The sequence below is a fragment of the Myotis myotis genome, unplaced genomic scaffold (genome assembly GCF_014108235.1).
Source record: "Myotis myotis isolate mMyoMyo1 unplaced genomic scaffold, mMyoMyo1.p scaffold_m19_p_1, whole genome shotgun sequence".
NCBI classification, from domain to species: domain Eukaryota; kingdom Metazoa; phylum Chordata; class Mammalia; order Chiroptera; family Vespertilionidae; genus Myotis; species Myotis myotis.
In genome coordinates, this window is record NW_023416313.1 from 199904282 (window position 1) to 199930103 (window position 25822).

General features: G+C 49.8%; 1 protein-coding gene and 1 long non-coding RNA gene across 7 annotated transcripts in view; one reads left to right on the forward strand and one right to left on the reverse strand.

Annotated features, from left to right (window-relative positions):
* The window catches only part of SUSD6 (sushi domain containing 6), a 103324-nt gene extending 96951 nt beyond the window's left edge, over nt 1-6373 (forward strand). For 4 of the 5 annotated variants that reach the window (XM_036311188.1, XM_036311211.1, XM_036311203.1 and 1 more), the window contains exons 5-6: nt 104-596; nt 2427-6373. In XM_036311188.1, the coding sequence (XP_036167081.1) occupies nt 104-563 (460 nt within the window). In that variant the 3' untranslated portion in view covers nt 564-596; nt 2427-6373. The remainder of the gene's footprint in view (nt 1-103; nt 597-2426) is intronic. The other variant, XM_036311219.1, reaches the window with a different exon arrangement.
* Nucleotides 6374-10159: 3786 nt separating this feature from the next.
* On the reverse strand, nt 10160-16922 carry LOC118657351. Of its 2 annotated transcripts, none has more exons than XR_004967993.1 (3): nt 15136-15686; nt 14018-14211; nt 10160-13050 (listed from the first exon to the last, which is right to left on the reverse strand). It is a non-coding gene; the product is annotated as an uncharacterized LOC118657351 (long non-coding RNA). The 2 variants fall into 2 exon arrangements; XR_004967992.1 differs by lacking the exon at nt 10160-13050 and adding an exon at nt 15697-16922 and having other exon boundaries at nt 13516-14211; nt 15136-15300.
* Nucleotides 16923-25822: the final 8900 nt, after the last annotated feature.

Below are 25822 nucleotides of genomic sequence, written 5' to 3' on the forward strand. Positions count from 1 at the left end.
TAGTAAATACTCAAAAATGGTTAGTGTTGTTAGTACAATATTATGGTATTTATTTGTCTGTGTATTTTAATTCTTCCTTTGTCTTTTCCTCCTCCGGATGCAGGCGTGACCAGGGGGTATCTGGGGACCAGGTCTCCATCATGGTGGATGGAGTCCAGGTTGCACTACCGTCATATGAGGAGGCTGTGTATGGCAGTTCCGGTCACTGCGTGCCGCCCGCTGACCCCAGAGTACAGATTGTGCTGTCAGAGGGGTCGGGGCCTAGTGGGAGGAATGGGCCACGGGAGCAGCAGCTACAGGACCAGGGGGCTTGCTCCTCTGCAGGTGGAGAGGAGGAGGCCCCGGGCCAGTCTGGACTGTGTGAAGCCTGGGGCTCCCGGGGCTCAGAGACTGTGATGGTGCATCAGGCAACCACCTCTTCCTGGGTGGCCGGCTCAGGGAACAGCCAACTGGCACACAAAGAAGCCCCGGATTCAGAGAACAGTGACATACAAAGCCTTTTATCCCTCACGTCGGAGGACTACACAGACGGTAGGTGGTCTGCACCCATCATGAATTGCTAGCAGCTCCAGGCCCTCCTGGGAGTAAGGAAAGATGTGAGCCTCTCTAATAATTGGTGTATTAGGGGAGCAGGGAGACAAAGAAAGATAATACCTTGGGTATTAGCCTGCAAAATAGGATTTTACCCTCAGTTCTAGGTGGTTTTTTGGACTCCGTATAGGGAGACTTTCATTGTGGTCTGTGAATTTTGATAGTTTAGAGTCTCCAAAATTATTCATGGCCACAGGGCTGTGCTAAATCAAAGGGTAAACAGCTGGTTGGAGGTGAAGATGAGGTCTGTCCTCACGTAATTTTATACTCCTGAAAGGACAGAAATTACAGGGAGGTGTGTGGGGTCATATGACAGAGAAACTGGCGCCTGTTTCTTTTCCATAGCATTCAGCTGCTTTGTCTTAAATAGGAGTATGCCAGGGCCTTTGCTAGGTGGTTTTCTTACACTGTCTCAGTTAAGCCTCACAGTGATCCTGAGAGGGAGGTATTACATGCTACTGTCCTCATTTTACGGACGAGGAAATGGAGGCTCCAAGCGGCTAAGGTACTTGTCCTTTGGTAATTGGTGAGCTGGGATATGAAGCCAGGTGGATCGGTTCCAAAGCCTGTGTTTATGACCCTTGGTACCATGCTGCCTCCCAGATGACTCCAGGTCCTTTGTGGCAAACCAGCTGTAGAACGAAATTGCCACCTCCTGACATCTCTGCTTTTGCTAGGGCCTTGAGAGTTGAATGTTGGGATTGACTCTATCATTTTACACGAAATCCCAGTGTGGTTCAGGATACAGACAAAACCTAGATGCTTCCCTTTTGACAGCAAGTACTTCTGCACTTACAAACCTCCCCCCGCTCCCGAGAAAGCTTTATGCTTCCAGAGAATCCCAGGCACAGTTAGCATGTATGAAAGCAAGGATATCGGAAATTCTTGAATGCAGATCCTGTTTATGGAGTTTCTCAATGATTAGCAACATGCCTTCCTTCTTTAGGATATAGAGCTAGGAAAGGTCAACTAAATTGTTGACCAAGGCTTAAAGGTGGAAACCATTGACCCCATGGGCAGCCAGCCACACTTACTGTCTGTCCAAGTGCACATATACTGTGTGTCCACACAGAGTGACAAATGTCCAAGTGCAAATCTCAGCCCTTGCCCTTCCTAAGGAGCCAAGATGGTGCCAGCACTTCCCTTCTTGCTACCTCGCTTTGTTCCATGTGCCAAACAAGCATTCTGAGAGTCCATCTTGTGCCTAGTGCCAGGTTAGGTTTCAGGGTTGATACAAAGAAATAGAAAACATTCTCTTTGCCTGCTTGGATTGTCAGTCACCTGGGAAGATGGGGCTTATCCTCAAAAAATAGTGGAATCAAGAATCCTAGAGTCCATGCCAAAATGAGGGGTTCAGAAAACACAACACATAGGTTATCAAGTTTGTTGCAGGCCATGCCCAAGCTGTCTGGGACTGACAGCACCGTAGGAAGTCAGGACCTGAGGCGTCAGTTATTCACTATCACACAGCTGGACAATGACATTAAGGAGGAGAGGGGACTTGAACAGAGCTCAGTACTATCCACAGGGCGAGAGTAGGACAGAAAGAGAAGCAACCAGACAAGCAGTTAAGGCAGAGGAGGGTTCAGGTTGGTGAAATCAGAAGGGGTTTGAATACCAGTCTGAACATTCAGATGTTATCACATAGCCAGGGGGAGAGATGAGCAAAAAGTGGTAAAAAAAAGTGGGGGGGGGGGGGGAGAAGGGAGTTAGACTGCCTAGAGGAGTATGAGTAGTGCGTTTTATTTCTTTAAATTAAGGGCCCCTACAGTGGGATCTGGTGTGCTGCAGAGACCCACATGGGGTAACCACTGTGCTTCCTTCTCTTCCCTTAGATATCCCGCTGTTGAAAGAAGCATGAGGTTTGCCACCGGCCTCTCTCCTCTGCAATGGTCCTCTCTGCCCTTCTTCCCTCTCCCTGTGGGTTTGAGCACCCTGCCCGGCTAGCTGAGCTGCCACCTGTGGATCTCTGAGGGCATGCAGGCCCACCTTGCTGGAAACTCAAGGAAGATTCTTGTCATCTGCCTGCTTGACAGCTGGAGGAACTGGCTTTTTGCCTGGTCCAGCCTTCCCATCTGTGTCGGGAACATGTTTGAATGTGCCGGACTGAACCCTTCCTTTCCCTGGGCCTCTGGGAGCTCTCCAGCCAATTCTTTGGTGGCCGCCCCAACCAGCCCACATGGGCCAGAGAACCGCTGTGTTTACTTGTGCCTTCCCCCCACCCTGTCCAGGTTCCCTGTCACGCAGGCCTGTTGCTGTCCTACAAGCCTTAGTGTCTGCACTGCTGCCCCCTGCCACACAAGGGGTGGGCCTGGGTCTGGCTTGTTTCCTTTGAGGGCTTATCAGGAGCAGATCCAAGAGTGGGAGCTGGGGAGACAAGAGGGACTAACTGGAGCAAGAGTGTGGGTCCTTGGGCCTGCCCTTGGTTGACACTGGTGGCACGTTTTCTTGGCTGGGGACGGAGGATGTGGAAAATCTGCCGAAGCTGACCCAGCACCAGCTGTCCAGCTCAGAGGTGCCAGCTCCTGGCCCTGCTGTGTTGAGCTTCCAGGGGATCCCAGGGGAGGGCAGGAAGGTGGCTGATAATGGTTGTCTTCCTAATAGGCAAGTTCTCGCCTCCTACTTCAGCGTGGCTTCCCGGTCTCCGCTTTTCTTTTTCTGGAGTATAAGGGGAAGTTGCATGCTGCCACCTGGGGTTTATGCGGCAGCTCCTGCTACCTTGCTGCCCACAGAGTTCTGAGGGGAATCATACCTGGGACAGGAGCTCGTTGAGATGCCATGGACTGCCCATCTGCTCACTGACAGACAGGGCAAGTTGCCCGTTCTGGGTTTGTGGTGACGGAGGGGAACCTGAGAGGCACAGACTAAGTCCCCAGGCAGCTGCAGGCAGCTCCAGCCCCAGTCCTGAGGGTCCTCCTCACCACAGTCACGTGCCTTAGTAACTGGTCCAGGAAGTGTCCTGCTGCTTGCTGCACTGCTGCTTTTCTTACTCTTGCCCTCCCCTGCTGTCCCTTCCTGCTCACAGCTGACAGATGACTCCCTGGTCTTCTTGGGCAAGGGGGAGGGGCTGAGAGGCAGTCCTCACCCCACACACCCTTGTGGGCTGCCTGTGGGTGAAGGGTTGCAGAGCAGCCTGGCACCTGGACCTGGTGTTAAAGGAGTGGGCTCTGTGCTCCAGATGCTTCTCCGGCTCTCGGCTCTCGGCTTTCCCTTAGCCACGTTGTGAATGCTGACAAGGCTTGGGTGGCAAAGCTCAGGCAGGCTGCTTCCATCTTTAAAAAACGTGGCATTTACTTTTGTTTCTGAAACATTGGGGCTGGGGAACTTCCCCCCAACCTCCACCCCATGCTGCCCCTCCGCTCCTTCCCTGAGCCTCTCGGGTGGTAAAATAATAAAGAGCCCAATATATTTTCAGTACCTGACCAAGCAGGGTAGCTCCAGGAGTGGGTGGCCTGGAAGATTAGGGAAATGGCCTCCTCTCAGCCTCCTGCCTCCACTCACACACGCACTTTACTACCCGCTCATTCCTGGCCTCTTTCTGTCTCTCTTGTTTTCCTTTCTCTCAGGGTAAGGGCAGTGCCTGCTGTGCCTGTTAGCCACTCCTCCTCCCCCTCTCCCACCCAGGAGCCTGAGAATTCTGTGCCTGAAGCCCAGGCCAGCATGGTGAGGCATGGAACAGGTTGTCAAAGATGCCAGAACTAGAGGTCAGAGCCTTTGAGGGAGATGAAATGTACCAGGGGGCTGTCAAAAGAGGCCATTTCCAGAAGAGTGCCTGCCAGCAGTCATGGGCTCTGGGGCTATCTGGATGGTGGGTCCCTCATGACCCAGCTGCCTCCCTGTGCCTGGGCTCCTTCCCCGCAGGGGTGCCCTTGTCTTCCTCCAAAAAAGAAAGCAGGGCACATGGTGTGGGATTTGGAGTCTGCTGAGCCTGCTGATTTATTCCCAGTCATCCAAAACCTGAATTCTAGCTGAGTTTTTTCTTTTAATGAGAGATCTTACTCTTTTTTTATAGCATACTCTGGCATTTTCCCTCCCCTAAGAGATTGCACTTTTTGTTTTGGGATTATTCAGCCCCATAGGTTACTGGCTCAGGCCTTGGAAAAATGAAAAGCCTTCCTTCTGCAGCGTTCTTCCAGCCAGCCACCATCAACCCTGTCCTGGGGACACAGACCCAAACTTGTGTGCCGGCAGGAAGGAAAGAAGGGTAAATGGGAGCCTCCTGTTTTGGCCCCACCTCTCCTCTTCACTTCCTCCCCTCACTCCCTTGTCACTGACATGGATGAGGCCCACTTCTGGGCCTGTGGGTGCAGGAACCAGGCTTCATCCTGCTGGCATCCATGACAGCTGTTCGTTCTCTTTGCCTGGAGCAGTTTCTTGCCATCAACCATTTGCTACTGTCCAGGAGCTTCTGGGTTTTTGTCCCTTGCAGGGGATTAGGGACTTCATAGCTGCCAGGAAGGAGGCTGTCAGACGAGCCTGGAGCAGGTGGGAGAACTGTCCGTAGCCTGGCTTTTCTGGGCTCACCTCTAGGGGAGTCCACAGAGGGCTTCTCCAGGAGAGTGGTCAGCACCAAAGGACTTTATTTGAAAAGGTATTTTTTGCACACATGAGCTAATAACTCAATGCAGGTTTTATGTCCTGGCAACTTGCAGTTATATTCCAGTGACTTACAAGGGCCAGTCTTTGGTGAAGATCACATATATTTCCATCCCTTTCCATGCCTTAGTTTAGCAAGTAGGCTCTATCTTTTGCCATTTCTGTATTTTGTGTGCTGTGTTCCCATTTCACTCAGTGTGAACTGTGAAATGGGCTGAGTCCTGGCCAATTGTGAGTTCTTTTGGGTTATAAGGCATTTCAGTGTGTGTTCTAACACTCCATTTGCAAATAAAACTGGAACTAATGTTATCTTCCCCATTCATCTTGCCTTCCACCCCCCACCCCCCCAAGTTCTGTGGAATGGCAAGACTGACAAAGGTATCTTCTTCCTGCCTCGTTCGTTAGTGGTGGCACAGGGACAATAGCACTCAGCCTCTCCCTCCCAGTCTCAGCTGAGCGCTCAGACCACTTGCTTCCCCCGTAACGATGTCACTTCCATTCCCAGATTACATGCTTACATCAAGAGCAGAATATGCTGCAAACATTTCTACATCCTTGCTTCCCGCCCCCCCACCCCACCCCACCCCCGCCAAAAGAGAATAAAGGACCAGAGGGAAGTGGTATGCAGGCTTTCCAGCTGAACCCCAGATGTGCTGGCTGGGAGCTTCTCTCAGGGCCTCCTGGGGCTCAGCATAGGGACAGACATTACCGATGATCAGTGAAGAGCTCAGAGGGAATTTGTTTGGCAGGCTCAGCTTTGCTGGAAAACTCGTAATCTCCAGTTGAAAACCTAGTAGAATTTTGAATGAAACCTCAGAGTTAAACCCTGCGCCAGGCAGCAGAGCTCTCTGGAGAGGGTGCAGGGGCAGAGCACTTGGATTGCCAAGCAGGGAGGAGAGATGGACGAGGATTGTGTGGCCGCCTACCACACCCTGCCCTGGCTTATCACACCACTATGGAAACTTGCAGAATGGTACTCACATAATGGTTTAAAACAACACTTGCATCATTGACTATGTGCAGGATGTCAGTCAGTTTGGGTTTGCTTTATTTTATATATATTTTTTGGTATCCTGTACATTGCAGTGGGTGTGAAGATAGTATTTTAATATTTGTACAAAGTTTAATTTAATTTTAATTCTATGTATATAACTGCATTTCTAAATAATAAAAAAAGTTCTTACGAGGCAGTTGTGAGAGATGTGATCCTTCCGTAAAATTTTTATAGAAACCCTAGGTTGAAAAGATTGTGTGTGGCTAGGAGCTCGTGACGGGATGAAGGACCAGGTCTGGGGAGAGGTGCCTTGCAGGAGATGGAGATAGGACAGGGAGGTGGTCCATGCCACAAGGAAGAGAGACCACAAACATAAGTGGGAATACATTTTTCTCTTTAAAAACGCTCTCAGTGTGCCAGCTACCGTTTTCATGCTGGGATTGAGCAGTGAGCAAGACCTGCATGGATTTCTAATGTGCTGGGAAGGCAGGCAGTTACAACGGTGCCTGATGACAGTGTGATCGGGGAAGTGTAAGGGAGCGTAGGCAAAGCTCTTTTTGGACAAACTGGCATTTAAGCTGAGATGTGAGGGCCAGTAGAGCGAGGCTAAGGGGCAAAACACTACGTGTATGGGTGCAAAGGCAGCAGAAAGCACAGCCAGTTTGAGAAACTAAAAGGACTCTAGTGCTGCTGCACGGCAGGGCTGAGGGGGAGGGCAGAGGCTAGGTGGTGGAGGCAGGGCCTCTCCAGCCACCTGGGAAGCTTCCCTTTATCCTAAGGGCAAGGGGCAGTGCTTGACAGGTTTAAGGAGCGGATTGACTCACTAAGCTCTGCATTTGGGGGAAGTGGGGAAGCTTTCTCCAGGTCTTAGGAAGAGAGCCTTCAGGGGGCTGCAGCTTCCCGTACCTGGAGACCATGGAAGAACTGTAGGTCTGTGGGGGAAGAAGCAATCCTCTGAGATGGAGAGATGGAAGACCCGTGTGGGAGAGGGAATGTTGGAGATCTAAAAAGTGAAGAGGCGGAGCACGCAGAGGTGAAGAGGTCATTGCCAGGGAGGCAGGCTGACAGCAAGGAGCCCTCACGGCAGGTGGTAAGGGTGTGAGTGGAGGGAGGCACTGGGCACTTTGGCTGTGCTGACACGTGCTCTGGGTGTAACGGTCAGGGTGACTGGTTTTCCTACCTCGCAGTGTTGGGTGGGAAAACAGTTTAGTCTTAATCTCAGTGGCACCAGTTCTCAGGAGGCTCCACACCAACATAATTGCCGTCGTTGCAAGAAAGGTGAAGGGAAGAGCAGTTTACCAATTCTTAAAACGGTGATAATAGCTGCTACTTAAAAACCACTTACACGTGCCAGGCACAGTTGGAAGCCTATAGTGTGGAATCCACACAGCAACTAACAAGGCAGGCGCCATTATCACCTGCAGCCCCAGGCCACATAAAAGCCGAGGCATGAAGACCTGCATTAACTTGCCCAAGGTGGAGCCAGGATTTAATTCAAACCCAGGTAGTTCTCAAATGACTCCCACCCCTACCCCATCAGACGCTGCCTGCCTCTCAAAGGCCTCACCGCCTCCTTTCTGCCTTTACAGACTGTTCTAACCAACGAGCTTCAGGTAGAAAATGGGCAGAAACAGGTCCCATCAGGTAAGGAATGCTGTGGAAGGGAGACGTGTCAACATGGGGTCAACGCTGGGATTGTTGTCTTTTGATGGCAGGTGGTGGGTGGGGACAACGATAACAAAGCCCACAGAACCTGCAGGGCTGCTGGGGAAGGGCTGTCTGCGAAGTGGTTGCCTAGCGTTGAGAAAGGTGGATGGGAGGAGAGAGAAGGAATTCCTGCCCTGCTGTGGAATCCCATCTCACAGTTTGGAAAGTTGAGACCCCTAGACAGCAACAAAAGTAGTAACAAGCTCTCAGCGTCTTTCTCAGAATATTTAAAAATACCTTTAGCCCGGACAGTGCTCAGTGGTTGAGCATTGACCTATGAACCAGGAGGTCATGGTTCAATTCCCGGTCAGGGCACATGCCCGGGTTGTGGGCTTGATCCCCAGTGTGCAGGAGGCAGCCGATTGATGATTCTCATCATTAATGTTTCTATTTTTCTTTCCCTCTCCCTTCTTCTCTGCAATTAATAAAAATTATTTTTAAAAAATGTTTAAATATGCCAAAGTAATACTTTCTTTTTTATCTCAGTAGAAAGAAAATTAAAATTATCCATAACACCACCTCCTACTGGCAATGTTGTTCTTTTTTCTATGCCTGTATTTTCCTCTTTGAAAGGATCCCTTTTTAATAGTATTTTGGTTTTTTTAAATATACAGTCTATTAGCCCATAAAACATTGATCTACATCACTTTAAAGGCTGCAAAATTTTCTATCATATTGGAAATTTGGACTTTCAGGTTGCCATTTTTTTTTAACTCTTATGACCAATGGTTTGATAGCATTTTAGATTATTTTCTTAGGATAAATTGCTGGAAAGAAAATTGCTGGATCAAGAGAAATGCACATTTTAGAGGCTTTTGATATACCTCAAATTGCCCACAATGAAAGTTATCCCAAATTATATTTTCATTGGCAGTGTTCATTTCCCCACAACCTCACCAGCATTGGCAATTATCAATTTAAAAAATATACCAGTCGAAAGAAAATGATATTGTTTCGATTCACATTTGTTTTATTAATTTTTAAAATATATGTTTGCTTAACTCTTTATAACAAAAATGCATTGGAAACTGTCCAAGTTTGAAGGCCAAGATATCCATGTTTGAGAGGAAAAGTCCGAACTGTGATTTCCTCTCTGAATTACATATGGGTTATTGGAATATCTACACTAATAAAAGAGAAAAATGGTAATTGGCGTACGGCGCTACCCTTTTCATTGGCTAATCAGGGCTATATGCAAATTAACTGCCAACTAAGATGGCAGTTAACTACCAACAAAGATGGCGGCTAATTTGCATAGGTAGGCACAATGCAGGGAGGCGAAAGGGAAAGCAGGAAGAAGCCCCCTGCCACTGACAGTGATTGGAAACCCAGGGGGGAGCTAAGAGGTGGGGGGCAGGGCAAAGGCGGCCCTGAGGCTGCCTTTGCCCTGCCCCCCAGCCATGATTGGAGAATCGGGCGCCTTTGCCGCCCTGGCCAGTGATAGCAGGAAGTAGGGGTGGAGCCAGCGATGGGAGCTGGGCACAGTCGAAGCTGGCAGTCCCGGGAGCTAGGGGTCCCTTGCCTGGGCCTAAAGTGGAGCCCACGATCGCAGGGTCCCCGCTGTCCGGGCCGGACGCCTAGGCCAGAGGCGTTAGGCCTGGGCAAGGGCAGAGCGGGAGATCGCGGGGAGCTGGGAGTCCCCTGCCCAGGCCTGACACCTCTGCCGGAGGCCTCAGGCCTGGTCAAGGGGCCGATCCGGTGATTGGTGATCGGAGGGTGATGAGGGTCAACTCCTTTGGCCGAGGCATCAGGCCTGGGCGGGGGGCGGAGCCAGGGATTGGGGGGATATGATGGTCCCCTTGCCCAGGCCTGATGCCTGGGCCAGAGGCATCAGGCCTGGGTGGGGGGCGGAGCCAGGGATTGGGGGGATATGATGGTCCCCTTGCCCAGGCCTGAAGCCTGGGTCAGAGGTGTCAGGCTTGGGCGGGGGGTGGAGCAAGCGATCAGAGGGAGATGGGGGTCCCCTGCCCAGGCATGATTCCTGGGCCAGAGGCCTCAGGCCTGGGCGGGGGCCAGAGCCAGTGATTGGGGGGAGATGGGGGTCCCCAGTCCAAGCCTGACACCTCTGGCGGAGGCGTCAGGCCTGGGCAAGGGGCCGATCAGGCGATCAGAGGGTGATGGGGGTCTACACCTCTGGCCGAGGCATCAGGCCTGGGCTGGGGGCAGAACCAGTGATGGGGGGAAATGAGGGTCCCCTGCCCAGGCCTGACACCTCTGTCAGAGGCGTCAGGCCTGGGCAAGGGGCCGATCCTGCGATTGGAGGGTGATGGGGGTCAACGCCTGAGGGCTCCCAGTATGTGAGAGGGGGCAGGCTGGGCTGAGGGACACCCCCCCCCACACACACACACCCAGTGCACGAATTTCGTGCACCGGGCCCCTAGTGGAATATATAAAACACATGGCTTATTTAATTTAGAGGGGGATCACAGTTTTGACATATAATATAATGTCATTTTAAGTTCCTGAGGCAAGGAATTAATCTGAACCTGGGGCAAGAGGTGGCACATTCCCAGGGCAGCCCTGGTCCCTCCTCCAAGCTCCCTGGTGGAGTAGCATTGCAGGCTTTGCAGGGCTTGGGGACGGTCCCATCCCACACCAAGAGGTGAATAGCTGTCCAGCATTTCCTATTTCCCATGACACCCAGGGCCCCCAGAGAAGGAAATTTCACAACATGGGAATTTTCCTGAGCAGACCATCTGGGGCAGCGTGAACTGTCTGAGACCCGGGCAGGAAATGATTCTCAACTTGGCAGGCAGCACAGAGGGTTTAGCAAGTGTGGGCTTCCCCAGCAGAGACGGCCTGTTTGCAGGTCGAGCCTGCTGGCTGGGGCTGAACATCTGTGTGTGTGTGTGTGTGTGTGTGTGTGTGTGTGTGTGTGTGTGTGAAGGCACAACCCAAACACACTAAGCACAGGGGCTGCTGTGGCTTCTGGGTGGTCTCGTGAGACCCTTAAGCCTCTATGCTCCAAGGAGATGTAGAAACTTTTGGTGCCATAGCCTCTCTGTGGGATGACCACTCCTTCTCGCACTGCAATCGCTTCTTCACTCATTCATTTGCAAATTCATTCAACAAGACCACAGTTTTTCTTTTTAGGATTTATACAAAGCCTTGTACTAGGTCCAGGGCACAGCCACAGATAAGACTCAGTCTTTGCCCTCAGTGAGTATGCAGGAGATTAAACTTCTGCCTAAAACTTAAGGCAGAATTTTACAAAAAGAAAAGCTCCAGTGAGTGCCAGCATGACTTGGGAAGTGAGTGAAGAAGGAGCTGTGGGTGAGAAGTAGGAACCGGAGGACTTTTTAGGCTGGAGACCTATAGGAACAAAAGTACCAACATACAAAACTATGAATCACATGAAATGGCCATTTTTTGCAGGTTAATAAAAAAGGTCACATATAGGCAATTTCAGCCTAATATATAATTGTATTAAGACCTGCCAAAATTAGAAATGCCTTTCTTACAGATGTCCTTGCTTAGGTGTGAAGTGTCCTGTGTGTACCAGTTATTCATTGCAATTTGAAAAGAAGCTAAAGAATCAGGGAGGAGTGTGGGACTGAGGGCCCAGCACACTGACCAATGGGAGCACCAAAGCCTGTTTCTGGGAATCGCATCTGCTGTGAAAGTAGAATGGCTGGGCTTCCAGGGCAGAGCGCTCCGAAGGGGAACGGGGGACGGCCCAAAGCACAGCCAGCCTGTGCGGGCTGAACCTGGGAGGCCGTCATGGGCCTCTGACTTCTTCCCCAGCAGCTCAAGCTCTGAGGCTGCCAAGGGTGAACAGAGATTGGAGGCAGGACAGTCTGCAGGGGAGAGAATCCGATTTCCTCTCTCAGACAGACAAAACCACTTCACTGAGATCTTAAAGCAGTTCCTGGATTTGGGAGCTCGGCCTATGGGTGACTCTCCATGCTCAGTCCCTTTTGCCAACGCTGGAGCCCACGGAGCAGGATGGCGCGGCCTGCTGGCGCCGCCTAGTGTCGGAGGAGGCGTGGTCCTCTGCTGGTCAGGGAAGGGGAGGCTCAGGCCAGGCGGTGGGAAGGAAGGGAAAGTTGAGAGCGGCCTGCAGTGGAGTTTTGGGCAGCTTCCGCCCCCTGGGTTGGGGTCTGGTAGAAATGTGACCCAGGAATCAATGAGCCTTGGACACTGTATTCGTTTCTAGGGTTGCCGTAACAAATTGCCCACTAACTAGGTGGCTCAAAGCCCTAGAAAGTCGTTCTCTCACAGTTCTGGAGGCTACAAGTCCAAATTAAGGTGTCAGTGGGGGCCGCCTCTGGTGGCCACAGTCGCTTGTTGGCTTATACGCATCAGTCCAATCTCTGCCTCCGTCTGCCATGGTGTCTTCCATGTGTGTCTGTGTCCAAATTTCCCTCCACTTACGAGGACACCAGTTACCAGGTTAAGATCTGTCCAATCCAGGACGACCTCGCCTTAACTTGATTACATCTGCAAAGACCTGGTTCCAAGTGAGGTCACACCCACAGGTACTGGGGGTTACAACTTGTCGGGGGGGGACACACAACAGATTCCTTTCATCTCACAGATGTGCCCCGAGCACCGGCAAAGTGCCAGGCCTGTGCTGGGCTGGGCCTGCGGGGCTGAATTCATGACGCTGGTCTGTCCTTGAGGTTCTCACGCGCGGCACCTTAATAGTTCTGTCCCTGATGTGTGGCCTCCTGTTCACCCTGGACTCCTCAGCACCCAGCAAGGCAGCCCAGAGACTCGGCATTTCATTTCAGCAGGGAGGAAGGACGCAGGAAGGGCAGGGGAGAGGAAACAAAGCTGCAGGAACGCCGAGGAGGGAGATGACACAGGGAAAGGGCAGTTGGCTGGAGCCTGTGCTAGAGCAAGTGACATTGGAGCGGGGTCTGTAGCAGCTGGAGTTTGCCAGGCAGCACGGGGATGGCAAGGGGGAGGGCTTTCCAGGCTGAGCTAAAAGTGTGAACGTGGGCCTGGGCCTGTGAAAGGGGCTTCGATGTTGGGGAGTTCAGTGTGGTTTCAAAAGGGTATATGGGTGGGGAGGTGCTGCCAAGGGCCAGGGACGCCCTGGAGACTCTGACTCTGATGAGTGGCTTTGGGGGCCATTCCCATGGCTTTGACTATGGTCCCGGGAGGTTTTAAAGGTGCAGGCTGTGCAGCAGGCAGGGGCCAGGGAGACCAGCAGGCTCCTGGATAAAAATAAAAAGATCGAATCACAGAACTTCCCTCACATTCTGGCAGCAGCTAGGATAAAACCATGCTGCCTTGAGACTTCCCCAGATACTTAACACAAGCCCCTGGTCGCATCTTCTCTCCAAGGTGTGTAATCTCGCTTGTGGCAACAAGTACCAGGGAACAGGATCTGTGTGACTATAGCCGTGTCCCTCACAGTCTTTGACTGTGGGCATCAATGTGGTTAAGAAACTGTCTTTTAATTTCTAGTTTGCTGACTGTTGTTAACAATGAACCAGTGTCTGATTTTAGCAAGTGCTTTTCTGCAGCTATGTAGTGTATTTTGCTACTGAATATCGATAGAATTTTGGTGTCTTTTGGTGGGAGAGACTTTTGATTACCAGTGAAACTTCCTGAATGATTATTGATTTAGTTAGTTTTTTTCATTTTATTGAGATAATTTCAATGATTTTTTTCTATAAAGTTATCTATTTTAATATATTTTTCAAATTCATTTGTATAAAGTGGTTCAAGATATTGTTTTGATTTTTTAAAAATTGAATCTTATCTTCTTTTATATTTCTCAAGCTTTAAAGTTCTTTACTTGTGTGACTTTCTCTTTTTTCTTTATCACTCCTACCAGAGTTTATCTGTTTCACTAGTTTGGTCAGGTTTATTAACATGTAATTTACATATAGTAAAATTCACCCTTTGAGGTTTTTAGTTTTGACACATATAATCATGTAGCCAAGACCATGATCAACCATTTCATCACCACCCCCGCCCCCAACTCCTTTGTATTCCTGTAGCCAACCCCTCCTCAAAGCCAGCCCCTGACAACCACTGGTCTTTTTCTGTCTTTATAGTTTTGCATTTTACAGAATGTCACCCTATATAATAAAAGCCTTATATGCAAATTGTCCTCTTGGGAGTTCTACTGGAAGTTTGACTGGAGTTTGACCGCTCGCTAGGACATGCACTAACCATCAGGGGGGTGGCTTGGAACATCGCAGGTGTCGGCAATGCAGCGCTGGCAGCGGGCAACAGTGGAGGCACTGCTGGCCCTGATGGGCTGCGACGAGAGTGGAACCGCTGCAGGATGGTGGAGCAGGTGAGCAGGTGGTGCCAGGCCAAGGTGGGTGCGAACAGGAGGCCCGATGATCGTCCCACCAATTGCCCTGCAGACGGCAACCAGAGGCAGCATCAGGGGTGGGGCGGGCGTGGGCAGGGCCGCTGCCTGGCTCCCAGGCTCTGAGGGAGCTGAGTGGGGGCCTGGCCTGGATTGATCGCCCTGCAGGTGGGATGGTGGAGCAGGTGAGGGGATGGCACCAGGCCACAGCGGGGTGTCAGGTGGGACTGTGGGGCTGTGAGGCTGGGGGCACAAGCTGGGGCCTGATCCCCACAGGCCATCCCGAGGGAACCCACTCGTGCATGAATTCATGCACTGGGTTTCTAGTATCACCCATTATGTAGCTTTTGAGTCTGGCTTCCTTTACTTAGCATAATGCATTTGATTTTCATCCATGTTGTTACTCAGATCAGTAAGTCATTTTTAAATCACTAAATAGTATCCACTGAATGGATATATCATTGGTTTATTCATTCACCAGTTGAAGGACATTCGATTACTAATGTAGCTCATCTTTTTAGGTTTTAATTAATTAATAAATTAATTTTAAAAATGTATTTGTTTTTTATTTCAGAGAGGAAGGGCGAGGGAGAGAGAGAGATAGAAACATCAATGATGAGAGAGAATCATTGATCGGCTGCCTCCTGCATGTCCCACACTGGGGACCGAGCCCGCAACCCGGGCATGTGCCCTAACGTGGAATCGAACTCGACCTCCTGGCTCATGGTTCAGTGCTCAACCACTGAGGCATGCCGGTCAGGCCAAGTTTTTAGGTTTTAATTGTTAGCCACGATAACTTTGATTTTATACCAGATATTAGAAATTTATTATTTTGGTTTTAAAATACTGTGCAAGCAAAAGAAAGAGAGAGAGAGAAACAACAACCCTTAAAAAGCCAGTAGGCAGAGGTTTTAGTTCTCTGTGTACATGATCCATCCTTGTTTGTTTGTGTGTGTGTTTGTGTTTGTCTCACCTTTGCTGGCCTGTCCTGCTCCAGTTCAGTGGGTCACAACCGGCACAGGTTGCAGGTTTGCTTAACTCACTGCCGGGTCCTCCTTCAGCCCCAGGTCTCATCTGCAAGCTCCCCTCACTGCACCTCTGGGTTACTCTGCAACCACGCGCTCTCAGGGACTTGAGTCTAATGTTTTAGAAATTCACAGACATCTGTGACCTTATGTCATTTCCCCGTGAGAGAGACTGCATCAATGCAATACAGCCACCGGGTGGCGCATTAAGCATACACTTGGGGTGGGCGAAGGGTGCCTTAGGCAGGAGCAAGTGGAAAATGCCCCCTGGGGAAATCTTTTCCACCCCGTCCGCGTCACTGTGCACCCTCCGGCCACCCACACGCGGCCTGCCTCCCGTGGGTACAGAGGGCAGCTCCTCCCAGAGGGTCCAGGTGTAATGACAGGCGGTGGCACCCGACGCCTGAGCCAGAGGCAGGAGCAAGCGAGCACCTGCGGCTCCCCCAGGAGAGGCCCCGAAGGCTGCGCAGAGCAGCCGGCTCCGTCCACCTCCCCCTCCCCCTCCTCACCCCACAATCGCTTTGTAAGTGCGGGCCGCCTGCCCTACATGTCCTCATTCGTCTTCGCTCCAAGCTGGCTACTCATCGCACTGAGCCTAGTATTCATTAGCCTCCCAGCCCCGGGGTGTGGTCGCGGAACAGCACAGCTGGAATGTGAGGGCAAGCTAGAACCCATTAAAAGCCTGCCTGGGAAACTTCAGACAGGCTCAAAATTAAGGAAGGAGTTCGACAAAGCTTCAACAGTCGCCAATATTCTATCCATTTTGTATACTTTTTTAGACGAGGGGTTGCAACTCTATTCACTGGCAGGGAAGGCTGCTGCAGGCTTAGGGTCGAAGGCAGTCTGCGCAGGAGAGTGTCAGTGCAGCCGGTCCCGCTCCTGCTGCCCTGCAGCTGCAGACACTGGGAGCCGCAGAGCAAGCACAGCTACCTTCGCGCAACCGCGGGCGGAGCACTGGGCATCGTGGCCTGTTCTGCTGGCTTCTTTCAAAAAGAGCTGCCCTGCTCAGAGGGAGGGGCGAGGTAGGCTCCGCCCGGGCAGGGAGAGCGCAGCTGTCTCACACGCTTCTCAACGCTTACAGCCCGCGATTCACGCCCTCGGTGTTGTGTTCCTGGTGTTGAAGAAACATCGCAAAGAGAAAAGGCCGCCGGGCTTCAGTAACACTGCTAATTGAATTCATAACTGATAAGCAGGCGCTTCAAGTCATGGCCTCGAAATCTATTTGACCGATATGTTTGGGGTATATTTTGCTAAGTGAGAAAAAGGTGGTAATACTGCCAGCGGGGCGATCCTGACTTTGGTTTTGACAAAAGCGCATGTGCACAGGAAGGAGGCCTGGAGATGCCCGCATGGTGGTGGTGTACAGGGTCTGCTTATGGTGGTATTTGGATTCTTCTTGTTATCTCTGTTTACTTTCCCCCTATGAGATGAAGGTAGAAAAATAAACCATTTGTTTAAAAGCAATTGTGTTTTAAAGCAAGAGGTGCCCCTAAAGCTGCCGTGGGAGCTGGAAAAACCAGTCTGATGGAAACAGGCTCTGCGGGAGGAGGACTGGAAGCAGCTTCCTCAGGTGCGAAAGGGTGGGGAGGTCCTATCAGGGCAACAAAACACCCCACAGCACCTGGGGAGTCTTTTGGCATTGTGTGTGGGTATACGTGTGCATGTGTGTGTGCATATGTGTGTATGCATGTGCACGCGAGCATATGTATATGTGTGCATGTTTATGTGCACACACATTCATGAGTGTACATACATGTATGTGTATCTGATCATGTGCATACATGTATGTGTGTGCATGTATCTCCATTGTATATGTGTGTGTGTGTTTATGTATATTTGTGTGTTTGTGGATAGGTGTGTGCACATGTGTGTATGTGTGTGTGTGCGTGCGTGTGTGTGTGTGTGTGTGTGTGTGTGAAGTGCCACTTTGGGCAGGTAGCCCTGATCTGGAGCAGCAGGGTTGCAGTAGGTAGTTGACTCCTGATAGAATTAGGTTCTCTTCCCCGAGGAGCTTTAGGTAGCATGTCCATGAAAAACAAAGCCAAGTCCAGAGTGAAGCTGGAGGGAGCAGGGCCAGAACCCTTTGGCGAGGAAGGCAGGGTGCTGGGTAAGAGAGAAGCTCGGTCTGGCAGTGTGAGGACATGGGACTCCTGGGCCAGGGGCTTGTGCTGCTTCTTTAAGGAGCAGCCTGGTGAGGGCTGAGGTTTAAATTCAACACGGTCCAACTTGGAACTGGCAGCAGCCATGGAGCAGGGGGAGGAATGCTGTTACAGCAAACCTCGGTGAATAACACTAACGCTAATATGAATAATCCTATATAATAAGAGCCCAGTGACCAAAGGGTGGAACAACCAGAACGACCAGTCAACCAGTCGCTATGACGCGCACTGACCACCAGGGATAGATACTCGATGCAGGAGCTGCCCCCTGGTGGTCAGTGCGCTACCACAGTGGGAGTGCCGCTTGGCTGACCTGGATGAGCAGTGTTCCCACAGCGGGGTGATCCCCGCAGGCCACACCTCCTACTGGTGCACGAATCCCATGCACTGGGCCTCTAGTCACTAATAAGAGCAGCTGCCACTTATTGGGACCTTATTATGCACTAGGCACTTTGCATATATTATCTCACTGAACACTCTACACCACGAACCACAAAACCCAATTGGGCAATGTAACATCAATGAAAGGGCCAGAAGGGTTTTCTAAAACCATGGACTGTGAGAAAGTCTGCTACCTGAAGTCTTTTCCATGAGAATGGACCTCCCATTTGTGCCTGAGGTTCTGAACCACACTGCTCACCATGACAGAGCAGGTTTAATTGCCAGCCTAGGCGCAGGGCTTGGGAAAGGGGCTTGGGATGCAGCATTCCACACTCAGCTTAACTTTATAGTAAGGACGCAAGGTTCTGAGTTCACCTCCTAGCCCTGGTGGGAGTCAGACTTAGAGTTTCTAACAGAACCTGAAACAACGTGTGTAAGAGACTGTGGCCATGGCCGCACCACCCTTTCCTTTTGAGTCCTTACTGTTTTCTTACCCATGACAGCCTCATTCCTACCTCGTGAACAAAGATTCCTGAGAAACACAGCTGCCAAACTGTCCTTACTTCATGACGACACTCAATCCCGAGCTCCTCCCCGCCACCCCCTCCACCCCCGCCGCTCCCCACCTCGTGCCTTCCCCAAATCATTCAGCAGAAGCCCTACCTTGTGAAAATCCCTCCTGATTCCTTTGGTGAGATGCCCGTGGTCCTGTGGGCTTTATCTAATGGGTCCAAACTCTAAGAAGCGGGAACATCATTATCCCCTTGTTTGTAGATGAAGACCTGAGGTCGAGTAACACGACCAAATCACATAACTATTAAATGGTAGCAGCCTTCCTAAAAACCACAGCCACCATTTGCTGAGCCTCTCCGCATACAAGGCACACACTTCAAGCCTCTATATTTGGGGCATGCGGCAGGACTGAGAGTCGGGGTATAGGTACTTGTTACCCCTGTGTTGAGGTCAATACCCAGGAGAAGCAATGCACTCAGGGGCTCTATCAGTCGCTGGCCTCCGGGGTGTGAAAGAATTTGGCTAATAGGTCTCCCTAGAGACAGCTGGGGAAGAAACGGCCACTTGCAAGTTGGAGTTCGATGTGGACTAGTTAGAAAAGTGACCCGAAAGCTGAAGTGTGCCCAAGAACCATCTGAACAGTTGTTAAAATGCAGATTTCTGATCTCCCCTCCACCCCCTTGGTAAAGCAACTTTTCAGACACATTGATTACAAACACATGTCAAAGTTTTGTTTTAGCCCAGCTGGTGTGGCTCAGGGGTTGAGCATTGACCTAGGTACAGTGGTCGGCAAACTCATTAGTTAACAGAGCCAAATATCAACAGTACAACGATTGAAATTTCTTTTGAGAGCCAAATTTTTTAAACTTAAACTATATAGGTAGGTACATTGTTATTAACTTAATTAGGGTACTTCTAAGGCTTAGGAAGAGCCACACTCAAGGTGCCAAAGAGCCGAATGTGGCTCGAGAGCCGCAGTTTGCTGACCATGGACTAGGAGATCACGGTTCAATTCCCAATCAGGGCACATGCCTGGGTTGTGGGCTTGATCCCCAGTGTGGGGCTTGCAGGAGGCAGCCAACCAATGATTCTCTCTCATCATTGATGTTTCTATCTCTCTCTCCCTCTCCCTTCCTCTCTGAAGTCAATCCTATATAATTTGTTTCAAATTTGCTGCAAGGGAGAAGAAAAATGAGAAAAAAACCCCCACCTAATTCAAAGACTTCCTTCTTGGCAGAGACATTTTTAAAGGAAAAAATATGAGTGTTTAGATGTCTGCTGGCAAGTATGGCAGCCACAGTCACACGCGGCCACTGGGCGCTTGAACTGGGGCTGGTCTGAGCAAGCTGTGCTGTCATGTAAAACACACACCAGAGTGTGAAGACATAATGTGCTAAACACGTAGACCCTCACTTTCGTAGCTTTTACATTGATTGAATAATGAAAGGATAGTATTTTGGATATATCGAGTGAAATAAAATATATTATTGACATTAGTTTTCACCTGTTTCATTTTACCTTTGAAAAAATGTGGCCACTAGAAAATGTGAAATGAGAAGTGTGGCTCTCATGATATTTCTATTGAATCTAGATAATCATTGTTAGACAGGAAACGAAAGAACAAAGAAGACTGTCTGGCTAAGGATGATCGGAAACCTCCGAGGACTGGTTAAAGGTCCTTGGGAGGCTGGCAAGGTTCCCGGAAAGGCCCCAGCGACAGCGCAGCGGAAGGTCGCTCACGGGCTCTATCAGGAATGCCACGTCCTTCTGGGAGGAGCAGCTCTTCCCACCAGACCACAGTGTTCCACTCGGCTTGGGTTTGGGACGTTCCTTTCTCAGCCCCCAGAGAATGTGATCCCACGGGGCCCATTGACATCGCACTGTGAACCAGACCCACCGGTGGGGCTGACACAGGTGATTCTGTGAGTTTCAGGCTGTGGCTGTAGAAGGAGCTTGGTGACTCCTCCAGGGGCCGGGGGTGGGGGTGGGGTGCCACGAGAGGGCTTTGAAGGGGGCCTTTGAGAAAACCAGCTGCTCACAGTGTGTCACCTGATGGGAAAGGAGGACGACTCAGGGTGAGCCAGGCTCCAGTCTCTGGGGGGGTGCCTCCCACAACACCCGCCCTTTTATTGTTATTTTTTTGGTTAATCCTCACCTGAGGATATTTTATCCATTGACTTTTAGAGAGAGAGGAGGGGAGGGGAGGAGAAGAAAACAGAGAGAGAGGAGAGAGACATCCATGTGAAAGAAACACATCCATTGGTTGCCCCCACATGCACCTGGACAGGGCTGAGGATCGAACCTGCAACCCAGCCAGGTATGTCGTGCCCTTGACTGGGAACCGAACCCGAGACCCTTTGGTCCGAGGGCTGGTGCTGTAACCGCTGAACAATACCAGCCAGGGCACAACACTCGCCCTTTTAAATCTACTGCCCTGGGTCCTGGGTTCAGGCCTGTGGTCTTCCAACCTGATTGTTCACTGGCCTTTAAAAGAACTAAACTTTTTTTTTACATTCTTAAGTTGACATCTAAAACTTTTCATCATCAATTTACGGTTACTTAGAGTATTTTAAGTATTGACATTTCAAAATGAAACTTTTAAATAAATACATTTAAATAAAACATTACTCTCTTACATAAATCCACTGGGATCTATATACCATTGCAATTGATACCCATCATCTTCCATTTTAACACACAAACCAGAATAAGACAGGAATCTACATAAATTCTTTTTTTCTTGAGCTCATTTCCATTCCATTTTCCTCTCAAAGCTTTATCCCAATATAATATGTTTTTATACTTGAAAGTGTTTTTTAAGCATCTTTCATATTTTTTTGCATGAAAATCAGGTGTAATAAATAGAAATTTAAACTGTTTCAAATATATCACAGATTTTGATAGTTGTTTCATTTCAAAAGTAATTTTATTGGAAACACACCTCTTAATGAGGTGAGTAGGACTATTTTTTCCATATAACTGTGGGTCTATAATATTCACTGCAGGAAAGAGACATTCATATATTTAAGTGCTGAGAAACATCCTATATAATAAAGAACTAATATGCAAATGGTCGACATGCCCTCACGCTGTCACGCCTTAATGGCTCAGACACTCAACACTGGGGAGAGAGGAATGGGGACCAGCCAGGCTGCAGCCCGGGAGAGGAACAAGTCACCCGCCCCGCAGTCCCGGGTGCCTGCAGCTGCGGTCCAGAGGAAACTGCCCACCCACAGTCCCCTGTGGCTGTGGCTGGCCCAGGCGAAGCCAGCCCAGGTCCTGGGTGCCTGCAGCTGCGGTCCAGAGGAAACTGCCCACCCACAGTCCCCTGTGGCTGTGGCTGGCCCAGGCGAAGCCAGCCCAGGTCCTGGGTGCCTGCAGCCGGCCAGAGGGAGGAAAGCCCAGTCCTGGGTGTCAGTGTCCAAGCTTAGAAACTAAGCAGGAAGCCCACAGTGTCCTAGCCCCTTGGCCTAAACTCAATTTCACTTCCAGCACCCACTTTCCAAGGCACACAACTCCACTCTTTCCATCCCTCCAGCCCAAACAGGAACTGAGCTTGGATGTGGAAAGAGCATTGAGCTTTGAGCTCAAACTGGCTTGGGTTTGAATCCCTCACTGTCACTAACAGTTCTTGAACTTGGGAGCTAGGCCTTGAGAACACCTAGTCTCCTCCATAAAACAGGGTTAGCAATCCCCATCTTAGGGTTATTCAGGAGGTCACGTGAGTGAGGTAAGTCTACGAAACCCATTGCACAGTATTTGGCACACAGTAGGTCTCCAATTATTTCTGAATATCACAGGGAACAGTAGGTAATCATTAGGGTATCTTCCATTATGTTAGACATAATGAGGAAAGTAGGGCAGGTAAGTTGGTTTCACAAGTCTTTGCTGAAGCAGAGCACAGATAGGCTGGTTTGGCCTTCGCTGGTAGGAGGGGGTGGGTGGTTGTAAGTTGGATCTCGGGCAGACTGGGCCATGTGGAAGTTGAGCTTCCATTGGTTCAACATTTAGGGTGTCAGCCTAATTTGCAACGATCCTCTTAAACTTCATCCTCATCTATGAGGTGGGTTCTCCAACATCCCTGTTTACACGGTTTGGCCTCATCTTCTCTGATTGGATCAAGGTAGACACCTTGCTCAAACTGGGCTGATCAGCTTTTCCACTCCAGGGAATTTATAGTTTCAACTGAGAGATTTCACTCTCATTTGGGATCTGCTTTTGGATTGAGGAGATATAAAAACTGGAAGACATGGTGTGGCCATCTTCCTTCATATGGATTGAGAGTCAGGGAAAGCCAGGCTGCAGGAAAGGAGCAAAGGAAATAAAAAAACAAAGCAAACAAAACAGAGAGGAGAGAGGGAGATTATACTCCTGATTTCCTGATAGCTTCTACTTCCACCTTCAGACACCTCAAGCCTGAGCACATTCTTGCCCTTGGATTTCATAACACTTCAGAATCCTTGCTGTAAACCCACCTTGTGTTGCTTACACTGGATAATGTTGTGTGTTAAGCGGTTTTGCTCTCATTTCAAAAGAACTAGCTTAAGCAAAAAGAGGACACTCAGTGGAGGGTGCTAGAGGATCTCATGACATCTGGGAGGTTTGGACACACAGTTTCAGGAGGTGCCAACACCCGGGCAGATGTGACTACTTTAGTCATAGACTTGGAAGCCAGCTTCCTTCTGGCAAGCTGCCATTAAGATGCCTCAGTGTTGCCTGGCCAGCGTGGCTCAGTGGTTGAGCATTGACCTATGAACCAGGAGGTCACAGTTCGGTTCTCGGTCAGGGCACATGCTCAGTTGCAGGCTCAATCCCCAGTGTGGGGTGTGCAGGAGGCAGCTGATCAATGATTCTCTCTCTTCCTTGATGTTTCTATCTCTCTCTCTCCTTTCTTCTCGGAGATATATATATATATATATATATATATATATATATATATATATATATATATATATATAATTTATTTATTTATTTTTAAAGATGCCTGAGTGTTGGTTCTCTCGGTTCAAAGATCCAAATTCTTGGGGTAGAGAGAATCTCAATACCCATGATGAGCCAGCAGTAAAGGCTACAGCGTAGCTTCAGGCAACAGAAACACAGCTGCTGAGAGAGTGTAAGCATAACAGAACGTGCCAGTCACCAAGATCAAGGAGTAGGAACTTAGAGGGTGTTCTGAGACCCAGCTCCAGTGTGTGTGTGTGTGTGTGTGTGTGTGTGTATGGTGTTCACACACCCCATCAAACAATTCTCAGATACCAGCATGGTCCCCAAGAATCCAGCTCAATTCTGACACCCTCTACCTTGAGATAGCATCAGGTTCCACAGGGCAAGGGCTCAGTCCCACAATACGCCCTCCCCATCCCTACACACACTCAGCTGCCAGTCACAAGCCCACGCTCTTTTGGGATTGCAGGTTTTAATGACCCCTTCCAATTAAGAATGCTAATTGCAAGTCCAGGTTGTTATCTGTACTTCCGAACAAATGGTTATAAAACAGAAGTTCCTATAACCCCCTCCTTGGGTTCTAATTTGCTAGAACGACTTCCAGAACAGAGAGACATGTTACTTATTAGATCACTGGTTTATTGTAAAAGGTTGTAACTCAGAAACAACCAGATGAAAGAGATATAAAGGGCAGGGGAGATTAAAAATGGCGGCAGAGTAAGTGGATGCTGCATGGAGATGCTCCCAGGAACAAACTGGTATTACAACTAAAATACAGAAAAACTTCCTGAATAATCAATGGAAGACTTGTAGGAGAGAACCCTGATACCCGAGGACTGAAAGTGGAGACTGCAAAGAGAGTGGTAGGAGGGGCAGAGGCAAGAAAGGGCTGGTTGGGCCCCCACAGACAATAACTGAAGTCCTGGAGAGATATCTCAGCTGTGGGTGGTTGCCACTGAGAACTCAGGGATCTAATCCCCAAGCTGGGCCCCCCATCAGAGAGCACCACAACTGAGAAGGGTATTCACATAATATCTGGCTGTGAAAAAGCAGCAGGATTGCTGTCTGCCAGGGAGTGATGGCTAAAAATTCAGGCACCTTCTTAAAGGACCAATGCACAAAATTCCCTGTGGAGCCACCCACCTTGTGCTCAGGCACAGGGAGGACAGAGTCAACTGGAGCTTTGTGAGCAGAAGCTAAGATTGGGGGCTTGGGGATTAGAGCTCAGAAGGCAGACACCCCCAGTTTCCTGTGCTGAGTCATTCCTTCACCCTGCAGAGGTCACCTTTCCCACAAAGACATTTGCTACACAGGTGGCCTTACCTGGGGGGAAGACAGTTAACTCACCCTATTAGAAAACACCTTGCCCTGAGGACACTTAAGAGACTAAAAATAACAATTAGCTTCCAGGCAGAGGCAATTGCCCCACCCTGTTGAAAAAAAACTCCTGCCACACCTGAGGATGATTGCCTTGGGGCTTTCAAGTGGAAATCCTATCAGTCTGTAGGCAGAGGTGGTCTCTGGAGGCTTTGAGTCTTTGCCTGATCTAATTAGTCAGAAACAGTATTAGACACTGTCCTGCACTAGAGATTGAGAGGCATACAGAATCTACCTAATACATAGTCACAAACCCAAACAGACAGCCAAAATGAGGAGACAAAGAACCCACAAATGAAAGAACAAGAGAATTCTACAGAAGAGATAAATGAAGCAGAGGTAAGAAATTTATCTGAAACAGAGTTCAGAGTAATGATGGTAAAGATGCTCAATAGCATGAAAAAAGATATAGTAACTATGAAAAAAAGGAGAGTCAGAAATAAAGAATGACATAACACAAAGAACACATTGGAAGGAATACACAGCAGATGAAGGGAAGCTGAGGACTGAATCAGTGAATTAGAAGACAGGGTTGAGATGTATAGGGCAAGGTATGGGGAGAGGGCACACAGCTTCCGTGCCCTCTGCAGGCATGCCACTCTCCCCACATCTCCATGTGTTCACTAACCTGGAAGCTCTCTGATCCAGTGCTCTGGGGTTTCCTGGAGGCGTCACCAACTAGGCATGACTGACCAAATAGCCTTGGTGCTTGATTCAACCTCCAGCCCTTCTCCCATCCCTGGAGGTCAGGGGTGGACTGGAGTTCCAACCCTCCAATCACATGGTTGGTTCTCCTGGCAACCAGCCCCCATCCCTAGGTGCTTCCAGCAGTCACCTCATTCAAGTGTTCCTAACTGGATTGGTCCTGTGTGTCGTGATCCTAACTACTGTATCAGGGAAGGAATAATTTCCAGGTCTGCGGCTGATCTGGGAGGCCTCTCTGGAGGTATGCGTACCCACCACAACGGCTCTGTTATGAATTGTATAGGGCCGTGGTCGGCAAACCGCGGCTCACGAGCAACATGCGGCTCTTTGGCCCCTTGAGTGTGGCTCTTCCACAAAATACCACGTGTGGGTGCGCACGTACAGTGCGATTGAAACTTCATGGCCCATGTGCAGAAGTCGGTATTTTGTGGAAGAGCCAGTATTTTGTGGAAGAGCCACACTCAAGGGGCCAAAGAGCCGCCGTTTGCCGAGCTACAGTTTGCTGACCACTGGTATAGGGAGTTCACACTTTTGAGGTTTCCCTCTTGATACTGAA